This window comes from Meleagris gallopavo, unplaced genomic scaffold (assembly GCF_000146605.3).
Source record: "Meleagris gallopavo isolate NT-WF06-2002-E0010 breed Aviagen turkey brand Nicholas breeding stock unplaced genomic scaffold, Turkey_5.1 ChrUn_random_7180001862819, whole genome shotgun sequence".
Classification (NCBI taxonomy): Eukaryota; Metazoa; Chordata; class Aves; order Galliformes; family Phasianidae; genus Meleagris; species Meleagris gallopavo.
Window position 1 is genome coordinate 1,731 of NW_011128380.1, and position 10,496 is coordinate 12,226.

At 60.6% G+C, this 10,496-nt stretch overlaps 1 protein-coding gene across 1 annotated transcript in view; it reads right to left on the minus strand.

Annotated features, from left to right (window-relative positions):
• The window catches only part of LOC100546435 (low-density lipoprotein receptor-related protein 1-like), a gene marked incomplete at its 3' end in the record, with an annotated part of 47,048 nt that overhangs the window by 1,724 nt on the left and 34,828 nt on the right, over positions 1-10,496 (minus strand). Inside the window, 26 exon segments of the mRNA XM_019611127.1 lie at positions 88-93; positions 161-267; positions 528-706; positions 787-1,058; positions 1,298-1,417; positions 1,636-1,770; positions 1,840-1,983; positions 2,187-2,309; positions 2,738-2,857; positions 3,274-3,406; positions 3,606-3,712; positions 5,089-5,205; positions 5,420-5,545; positions 5,828-5,950; positions 6,409-6,528; positions 6,622-6,738; positions 7,024-7,117; positions 7,507-7,655; positions 7,851-8,039; positions 8,220-8,425; positions 8,588-8,775; positions 8,860-8,979; positions 9,320-9,405; positions 9,525-9,708; positions 9,904-10,091; positions 10,174-10,470. Of these exon segments, the coding sequence (XP_019466672.1) occupies positions 88-93; positions 161-267; positions 528-706; positions 787-1,058; positions 1,298-1,417; positions 1,636-1,770; positions 1,840-1,983; positions 2,187-2,309; positions 2,738-2,857; positions 3,274-3,406; positions 3,606-3,712; positions 5,089-5,205; positions 5,420-5,545; positions 5,828-5,950; positions 6,409-6,528; positions 6,622-6,738; positions 7,024-7,117; positions 7,507-7,655; positions 7,851-8,039; positions 8,220-8,425; positions 8,588-8,775; positions 8,860-8,979; positions 9,320-9,405; positions 9,525-9,708; positions 9,904-10,091; positions 10,174-10,470 (3,750 nt within the window).

Below are 10,496 nucleotides of genomic sequence, written 5' to 3' on the forward strand. Positions count from 1 at the left end.
GCGCACACAGCCATGAGGGGGGCTCAAAGCCCACCCCCAAACCCCCGCTGAGCAGCACAGCCACCCACCACCCTGCCCTACCCGCAGCCAGGCTGAGCTTTCCAAGCACGAGCCAGCCATGTCCCCCCCGCTTGGCACCTCCTATGCCCCTCCTCTTCACCTGTTGGCCATTGGATGTTGTCTTGCACCAGGGTCTCGCGCAGCGTCCCATCCATTGCGGCCGTCTCGATCTTGGGGTGATTGCCCCAGTCTGACCAGTACATAGTCCTGCAAAGGACACGGGCAGGTCACTGCTAGCAGGGCAGTAAGAAGGGGATGAGCAGGGCAGCCCCACACCCCAGCAGAGGAGAAACCTTCAGCCTCCTCCCAGCACCATTCTAGCAGGGTGAGCTGACCTCAGATACCTCCTACCCTGACTAAGAGTGCAGCCCTGTGGTACAGGGAGCTTCCACCATGGAAGGGTTTGTTGGTAAGGAAGCGGGGTGAGAGTAGGATAGAGGGTAAGAAGGAAAGGGCTCGAGTCTCACCCCCTGAGAGGATCAACCACAATGGCATGAGGCTCATCGATCATGCCCGAGATCAGCGTCTTGCGATTCTCGCCTTTCATCTGCGCCACCTCGATGACATCCCGCCCGGAGTCTGTCCAGTAGATGTTCCCAGCAACCCAATCAACAGCAATACCCCGAGGCATCTTCAGCCCGGAAATCTGGGGAGGGCAGCAGGAGGAAAGTCAGGGCTGGAGGGTCAGGGCTGGCACAACTCCCAGCACATGGGGATGGAGCTCACGTTCAGGTGGGTGACGCCGCCGTCGATCTGGCGCCGGTTGCGGTTGGAGGCTGTGGAGGCAGCAGAGGAGGCGGGCAGCTCGCAGTACGAGATCCTGCCCGTGTGCCAGTTGGTCCAGTAGATCTTGTTGCCCTTGACGTAGATGTCCATGGCATCGATGCGCACGTTCTCGTCACCCTGGAAGGCCGGCTCGTAGGCTGAGTTGGGGTTGAAGGGGTACATGCTTCGGATCTTGTTGTCATCCGCAATATAGAGGATCTGGTGCTCCGAACCTGCAGGGGAGGAGTTGTTAGTGATGCCCAGGGAGCTGCAGTCAGCCAGGCTCCACGGCATGGGACTGGGTGCTCAACCCCTTTGGGCTGGGGAGGGACAGACAGGTGGGACACAGTGACAGGGTCGGGCCCAGATCCCATCAGGACAGGTAAAGGGTGAGGAGGAGGAATCAGGAGCCGAGTGCTGCAGCAAGGCATGGCACGCTCAGGGTTTGTGCACACCCACACCCCCTCCTGACCTTCCGCCTTGCACATATTGTCAGTCTTCATGAAGTTCTTGGCACAGCTGCAGACATGGGAGCCCTTGGTGTTGTTGCAGAGCTGGGAGCAGGTCCCGAAGCGCAGGCACTCATTGACGTCTGGGCAGAGGGGAGGTGGGGTCAGGAAGCCCAGGAGGTGTTTCCAGACTCAGCCCTGGAGTCTGCATTCGCAGTGCACAGAACCCCCACCACCACCCAGGCCCCACATCTGTGTCCTGAGGACACCATTCCCGACACCCCAGCCACTTTACAGACACCAAGATGCATCCTAAGGGTGAAAAGCAGCCATAAACATGAACTTCAGCAGCAGGAAGTACCTTGACAGGAATTCTTGTCCGGAACTTTCTGGAAGCCTCTGCGGCATGTGCAGTATGTGGAGGACTGTGCCTGGATGCACTGGGCTTCATCTCCACACATAGTGGCGTTGGTCATGCAGTCATACGACTTGTGCTCTGTGGTGGGAGACACGGTCAGCACCCACACAGCCACCCAATGTCCCCCAGCCCCTTGCTTGCACCCACCATGAGAGCAGGACTTCTCATCAGAGCCGTCCCCGCAGTCGTCAAAGAAGTTGCAGCGGAGGTTGGCACTGATGCACTTCTTGTTCTCACACAGGAACTCATTCTTGTCCTGGCTGCAGCTCTTGGGCTTGGCCGTGGGGGACTCTGTGGGAGTACGGGCAGCACTGTGACGCCCCGGGGCCCCGAGTGCCCGGCCCCATGTGTGTGGCAGGGGGATAGCAGCTTGGAGAGGGCCCTGCAGTACCTGCAGCAGCCCCTAATTCTGGGGAAGGAGTAGCGGGCTAAGCCAAGCCCAGCGCCCTGCAGGGAACAGCCCCACGCCGGCAGCCAGCCTGCTCTGCACTCACCGCAGTCCTTCTCATCGGTGTTGTCTCCACAGTTGTCAATGCCATCGCACTGCCGACCGATCCACAGACATACCCGGTCGTTCTTGCAGCGGAACGGTCTGTTGGGGGGACACTGGAATTTCACTGCACCAGCAAACAGAAACAAACGGTGACGGTGAAAGGAGACGCCATGGCCAGACTGTCACGCTGGTCACAAGCCGCTGCTCGGCCTCTGCCCGATCCCAGGGAGCCCCACAGACGTGAGCGGACTCCAGAGACTAAAGCAAAGAGACTGAAGCAATCACCCGCTGCTGGCACCACAGCAAGGTACGGCCTCTCTATCCCACCAGCCTCATCCTAAACCCGAGCTCCAGCCCCACGCCCACCCATCTGTGAGGCCATTCTCGAGAGGAGTCCCCCTGCCCTCCTGACACCACTAAGGGTGCAGAGCAGAGGGGCTCCATCTTTTTGTTGCGCCTGCAGCAGCCAGCAAACCCCAGCCCTGCCTCCCCCTGCACCTGGCAGGGCCATGGCGGTGACACCACCAGGAGCAGGGAGGCAGCGTCACTCACAGCACTCCTCGGGGTTTTCATCCGAGTTGTCCCCGCAGTCGTCCTCTCCATCACATTTCCAGGCCAGCGGTTTGCACAGTGTGTTGTTGCACTGGAATTCATCCAGGGGGCAGGTGCGCACTGCAGCAGTGCAGGGAGGACAGTTAGGCCTCAGGCCACAATCAGGCCGCAGGTAGGCCAAGTTAGGTCACAGCTAGGCCTGAGTTAGGCCTGAACTGGGCCACAGGTAGGCCCTAATTAAATCACAGCTAGGCCTGAGTTAGGTCTGAGTTGGGCCACAGGTAGGCCCTAATTAGATCACAGCTAGGCCTGAGTCAGACTGCAGCTAGGCCGCAGGTAGGCCCAAGTCAGGCCACAGGTAGGCCCGAGTTAGGCCGCAGAAAGGGCTGAGTTGGGCTGCAGGTAGGCCTGAGTTAGGCTGCAGGTAGGCCCAAGTTAGGCTGCAGATAGGCCGCAGTCAACCTGTCACGCCTAGGTGCTGCTCTGGTGCTCAGCCCCATCCCCAGCACAGCTGGTGACCCTAGCGCTGCCATTACCTCCGGTGCCACAGTCCTCCTCATCAGTGCCATCCATGCAGTCAGCATCGGCGTCGCAGCGCCAGCGCATGGGGATGCAGTGCCCGTTCTTGCACTGGTACTGGTCGAACTCACAGCGGGGTATGCAGTCTTTCTGCAGTGAAAGGTCCAGGGATGGTGGTCAGCAGGGACAGCCCAGGCTGTGGCTGTTTCCTGCCCCATAATGGCAGCCAGAGCTGGGCCCTCAGCCCCCAGCTCCTCACAGCCTCGTCCAGGGGCAGGAACTGGGCTGAGGGGTCCCTGCTGCCACCTGAGGGCAGGACGGGGTGCTGCTCCCCTCCCCGGTGCCATACCTCATCAGAGCCATCAGCGCAGTCGTGGTCCCCATCACACTTCCACCTACCGGCGATGCAGCGGCCATTGGCACATGAGAACTCACTCTCAGAGCAGGGCCGGGGTGCTGGGGACAGAGCACAAGGCAGCCCTGAGTGCGACAGCAAGAGTGGCAGCCTTGGGGCAGACAGCACAGCCCGACTGACATTTGCATCCCACGGCACTGGGGACAGCGCAGGCACGCAGCTGGGGACTGGGGCTGAGCCCCCCGCCCAGAGGTGCAGGATGCACCAGGCAAACGCCGGGAAGCAGAAGCCAACAGGGGGCGTTTGGGAGCAAAGGGGGTGCAGTCAGAGTGTCAGAGGGTCACAGGTTGCGGGGCCAAGACTGAGCCATGCGTGGGCCCTGGTGGTGCCAGGGAGCAGGGCTGGACCCATCCTGACTGCGGAGGAGACGCTGATGATGATGCTCTGTAAATCCACCGGGGTTGGTCTGGTCCCAGCCCCTCTGCCCTCACTTGAAACTTAATGTCTTCATTTATTTTAAAGAGACTGTACATGGAATTAAAAGATTTTGGCAGGAACCTACCTCTGAGCGCCCCATAACGACAGTGTGAAAATGGAAAAAAACATAAGATGAAGTGAAATGGCACGAACTCAAAAACACGGCATGAAAACAACAGAAAAGAAAAAATTCACACTCTGGAGGCTGCAGGGAGACAAGAGGTGCGTGGGCGAGTGGGCTGGCACAGGAGGGGCTGCGTCTGCAGGGCTGTCTGCCAGTCCCAGTGCCTTCCCAGGGCAGCAGGGAGGGGACAGGGGTCCTGGTCACCACCACCACCACCCCAAGGATCACTCTGGCCATGCACCATCCCAGTCCCCGTTGCTCCAAAGGACAGTGCTGGCACAGCTCCGCTAACGAGGCGGCAGCTCGTTAAGAGGCAGCAGCTTTTGCTGCTGCTTCTCCAAACCAGCCATCCCTCTGCACACCTGGTCCACGTCCAGGCTTGTGACTTGGGTCCAGCTTGTTCCAGACAGACCTCAGCCCCCTCCCGGAGGTGATGCGTTCGCACAGCCTCACCCAAACCACCTCCAAGGGCACTGCCTGCCGAGCTGGAGCCAAAGTGCAAGGAGCTGGCGTAAAGCCGAACTGCTCCGCAGCGTGCCCTGCTCCATCACAGCACCATCCGTGAGCCCTGCAGGTGCTGGGAGGGCACCGCTGCCCACGAGGTGCTGGGCTTTGGCCCATTCCTCTCATCTGTCACTACTTCTGGCCTCTCCCCAGAGCAGCCACGAGCTCCTGGAGTTTGTGGGACCGATCAGCCACACCTGCGGAGCTTCTGCCCAAGGGCAGAGTGCTGCTCCCAAGCATCAGCCCCAACCGGCCCGACGCTCCCCGCCCTGTGCAGAGTTGGGCCACGAGCAGCTGGAGAGCTGCGGGGGAGCCTCGGTGCCCCCCTGCTCTGAGCTTGTGGGTTAGTGAAGGTGGGAGGGCAGCACGTACTGCAGCTCTCTTCGTCCGAATTGTCCCCGCAGTCGTTGTCATAGTCGCACTGCCAGCGGCCCGGCACGCAGCGGTTGTTCTTGCAGCGGAACTGGTAGGGCTCGCAGGTGCGCTCGTCTGGGAGGGATGGAGACAGGCATGCATCAGCATCGCCCACGCAGCAGGTGTGAGCAGGAGCCAGCAGGAAGAGCTGCTCACTGCCCTCCCACACCCAGGAGGCTTCGGGAGGAGGAGCAGACATCCCGCAGCACCCAGTGCGGCACTGCCTTCGGGGATGGGGGAACACAGGAGACCCTCAGGGCTCACCTCCTCACCCCCAGCCCTCACTCACCGCATTCCTCCTTGGGCTCATCGGATCCATCCCCGCAGTCATCCTCCCCATCGCACTTCCAGCGTGCTGGGATGCACCTTCCTGAGTCCTTGCAGCGGAACTCATCCACACCACATGTCATTTGTGCTGGGGAGAAATAAATGGACATAAATATGGGGAGGGGGCAATTAGCATTGCTCTGTCTCTTCTCCTCGGGGCTCCCCTGCAGCTGAGGGGGAAGGATCCAGAAGAGCATCACCAAAGCACAGATCCAGACAGAGCCGCACTGCCTGCAGCCTCCAACGCCGGCAGATCCGCAGGGACCAAGCAGGGACTCAGCTCCCACGGGCAGACCAACACACGTTGCTGCTGCAGCAGGGCTCCCCAGGGGCCGGACCCCCCCCAGTCCTCCCTGTGAAGGATTCTTACTGCAGTTGGCGGGTTCGTCAGAGCCGTCCACACAGTCGTTGTCGCGGTCGCACACCCAAACGCGGGGGATGCAGCGCTTGGTGATGGCACACTGGAACTGGTTGGGGGCACACGTCACCTCCGCTGTGGGAGGAGGCAGAGTCAGGAGAGGCAGCAGGCAGGCAGAGCTCTGCCAGCCCCCACCCCACAATACCACCCCACCCAATCCATCCCGCAGATGCTCTGGGCATCGCAGCAGGCACGCTTGGTGACTATGTGCACAAGAGGGAAGGGGAGCAAAGCCCCAGAAGGCTTCTCTGTCTGCTCCTCTGGGCAGCCCAGGGAGGCAGGGAGAAGAACAGACAAGCTCCCCCAGCTGTGCAGTAGGCTCAGTGCAGAGCTACAGCAAATATTAAACTTGCCATTCTGAGGGATGCAAGGATTCAGGCTCTATCAGGAAACAGCGGTACCAGTAAGGGCAGCGGGGGGACAAAGCTCTGAGCTGAGTAAGGAGAAAGCTCCGTTCCCAGAGAGCAGGCAAAGGCAATAGCTGAAGACACAGAGCTTCTCACTCCCACACTGTCCCCATCCCAGCCACTTACGGCAGTCCTTCTCGTCCTCTCCATCCCCACAGTTGTCCTGACCGTTGCAGCGGAAGATCCCGGGGATGCAGCGGTTGGTGTTGGTGCATTTGAATTGACTGGGCAGGCACACGTGGATATCTGCCAAGGAGGTGGCACCATGGGAATGGTGCTTTGTGAGGCTGCTGGAGCCTCACTGGGGTTTGAGGGCCGCAAGGAGACGGGAGAACCCACCACAGTTGGCCTCGTCCGAGTTGTCCTGGCAGTCGTTGTCTCCATCACAGATGAAGGCCGGGTTGGTGCAGATCCCAGTGGAGCACTGGAACTGCCCTGGTCTGCACTTGAATTCAGCTGTGGGGAGAGGAGGACAGGGTGAAACGTCTGCTTTGGGGAACGCTTCCAGGGCAAACCTTAACCTCCCTCCTTCCCCTCTTTGGGGTCCTCAGTAAGGGCTCAGCAATCAGAACAATGGTTCCTGCTGGCTACAAAGGGGCAGCAGAAGGCTGCTGACTTCCATGGGCCAACAGCCCTGGCTGGGAAGACAAAGTACAGCACTGAGCTCCGATGGGGTGACCCTCCTCTTCACCAGTGCTGTCCCCAAGGCAGGGCAGCAGCAGAGCTTTCGGGAGCACTCACGGCAGTCCTCGGGCTCATCCGAACGGTCCCCGCAGTCGTCCTCTGTGTCGCATTTCCACCAGAAAGGGATGCATTTGTCATTCTTGCAGACAAACTGCAACAGAGTGAGAACAAGTCCATGAGGGCAAGTCAGAAGGGGACCCCAGATGTGAAGGGGAGACCCCAAGGAACCCCCTCTGCAAAGGGCTCTGACCTCTGTGCTGTCCCTTCCCGCACACTCTGGTACCTCAGTGCCCCGACCTGCACTAAACCTGGGTCCCACCTCTGGGCTATTGGGAGGGGAGCATCACTCCAAAGCTGCACCCCACAGCCACAGTCTGTATGTGCTGTGAAGTGCCACAGGAGGGAGGTGTTGCCCGCACCAGAAGTCATGCATGCACCTCAGTCCAACGCACCATGCCTGCACCGGTGCTTGCACTGAGCCACAGCATGCTGGAGCACAGCAAAACCATGCAGGAACACTGCATGCACGTGAGGTGTTACCTGGCTGGCCGTGCAGTTGGAGACGCAGGTCTTGCCATCGCTGCCCAAGTAGAAGTTGGTGGGACACGCACACTTGTGCCCCCCACCCGGAGACAGAAGGCAGAGGTTGCTGCAGCCGGCGTTGTTGGTTTTACAGGGGTGGTTTGGAACTGGCAAAGTGAGAGGGAGAGAGCTGAGTCAGACCCGGGGGAGGGCCCTGGGTTGTCCCCCAGCTGCAGGTCCCCACTCACAGCACACGTCTGCCTTTGTGTCCCCCTGCTCCCCGCCTGGCACCCCCAGACCCTGTCGGCATCGTGTGCCCAGTCTGGCCCTCCTGCACTGCTCCTCAGAGCCCCCCAGCTCACCGTCGGGCTGCCGGTACGGGTGGTAGATGTGGATGTCCATGGGGCGGTGCAGAGTGCTGATCAGCAGCGTCTTGTTGGCACCTGTGGTCTTGTGGGCTCGGTTGATGGATTTGGTCTCCCAGTCGGTCCAATAAATATAATCCTCAAAGAGGGTGAGCGCAAAGATGTGCGGGATGTCCTGGCTCAGCACTGCGTGGGGGAGAGGGCAGCTCAGCAAGGGGCAGCTTGCAGACCCCCAACCTGCCTTCAACAGCAGGGTCAGCTCTGCTGGGAGCCAGCAATGGGAGCTGGGGATCCCACCCCAAACCCAGACTCCAGCTCAGAACCTCAGGACCCCACTAGTGCCCAGAAGGGCTGCACAGCTCTCACCTGTGTGCCTGTTGGAGCCATCCAGGCTGGCAAATTCAATGTAGTCCTCCCGGGCATCTGCCCAATAGATGCGACTGTTGATGTAGTCGAGCGTGAGGCCGTTGGGCCACGTTATCTTGGTGTCAACGATGACGCTACGGTTAGTGCCATCCATGCCAATCTTCCCAATCAGTGAGTGGTCTCCCCAGTCCGTCCAGTAGAGGTAACTGGGAAGGAAATGGTAGAGCAGAGCGGGTCTCAGCCAGCCCAAAGCACACACACGACTTGCTGGGTGTCCTGCAGGGCGGGGGGGGGAGGGTAAAACCACCCCTCCCAGCACAACAGACGACCACCAGCCCCCATCCTGGGCAGATCCCAGAGGCTCTCACCCATTCTGCACATCCACCACCAGCGCCCGGGGCTCACGCAGCCCCGAGTTCACCAACACAGTGCGGTACGCTCCGTTCAGCTTCGACACTTCGATGGTGTCCCTGCCTTTGTCACACCAGTACAGGTTGCCCCCCACCCAGTCCACCGCCAGCCCGTCGGGGTTGCTGAGCCCGGTACGGTGCAGAACCTGGAGAGAGAAAAACCAGCACGTTGGCATCAGGCAGGCAGCAGCCCCTCCCAGCTGCACACAGCAGCCGTCCCCGACCCCCACCTGGACGTTGCTGCCGTTGATGTGCATGCGACGGATCATGCTGCCCTGCGTGGTGACATCTGTCCAATAGATCATTTGCTCTCGGTAGTCAAAATCCAGAGCCACGGCGTTGTTCAGGCCCTGGGAGGAAGAAGGAAGCAGCCAAACAGTTTTACCTGCTGGCACAGGGTCAGGGGCGTTTCACAAGCCCCCAGCAGCCCCTCCAGTCCCTGCAGTGAAGAAGTGAAAAGCACCCACAACTGCTGCACAGACTCTGACCTGTCAGGGTCCCTACACAAGAGCTGTTTGCACAGTACTTCATGCACTGTCATAGTGAGAGCTCATTTGCGTGGAGCCCACTGCCTGCATGGGAAGCCAGGAGCCCAGACCCTCATGCTGGGAGGTTCTGTGCATGCTGGACCCACCCCCCCCCAGCTGCAGACTGCACCCCACAGGCTGGTGCTCCCCTCCTGCCCCACACCTGCTTGAGCAGAGTGTAGTTGGAGCCGTCCAGGTTGAGCTTCCGCAGGTAGTACCGGTTGGCAAAGATGAGGAAGGGCTCCTCGTCTGCACGAAGGGATCAGAAGATGGGTCAGGACCTGCGCTGTGGGTCCTCCCCACACCAGGCACGGAGCGCTGCCAGGGGCTGCAGCACCAGCAGCACCCCCACCTCAAACCCCACTCACCTGTGACAGCCTTACAGCTGGTGGGGTTGTCGGGTTTGAGCTTGTAGCCCTCTATGCACAGGCACTTGTAGCTCCCCAGGGTGTTGATGCACTTCTGGCTGCAGGGGTAGGTGGTGGAGCACTCGTCAATGTCAATACACGTCTTCCCATCGTCCTTCAGCCTGAACCCGGGACGGCATCTGCACTGCAGGAGGCATTGGGGATGTCAGACACGGCCGGGCACCCATGGGAGAGGCAGGTGCATGCGGACAGGAGGAGGCGAGAGCTGCACACGCAGGCATGGACTGAGAGCACCGTGCATGCTGCAGCACGGAGCAGGAGCAGCGCTCATGCTATGAGGTCTGGGATGCACAGCAGCATCACTCCAGAGGGTCCCTACCTTGTAGCCAATCTTGAGGTCCTCGCACTCCTGGGAGCAGCCGCTCAGCTTCTTGTTGAGGCACTCGTTGATGAAGCAGTTGAGCTCATCGGAGCCATCAGCGCAGTCATTGTTGTTGTCGCACAGCAGAGCCTCTGGGATGCACTTCCCGTTCTTGCACATGAAGAAGGAATCGTTGCATTTGCTCTCTGCAGCGGGGTGAGAGGCGGCCATCAGCGTGAGCAGTGGGGCAGCCCCACACCTCGGACCCAAACGTGGCCCCTTGGGCACCTGGGCTGCTGCAGCGCGGGTTCTTGGGTGCCTCATCCGAGTGGTCGTGGCAGTCAAACTCTCCATCGCACTCCCACTGACTGTTGCTGAGGCAGCGGCCGTTGGCACAGCGGAATTCATGGGGGCCACAGGTGGGGTACTCTGCGGGTGACAGACAGCACTGGCACGGCCATCCTCCCCCCCAGTGCCCCCTGGGGACCACCAGGCAAAGAGGGCTCCGCGGGCACCTCTGGACTCCCCAGACAGCGAGCAGTGCCTGCGTGCAAGGTGGCTGCTCTCCTGCAGCTGCTCCCTCTGCTCACCCACCCACCCCCTCCCAGTTA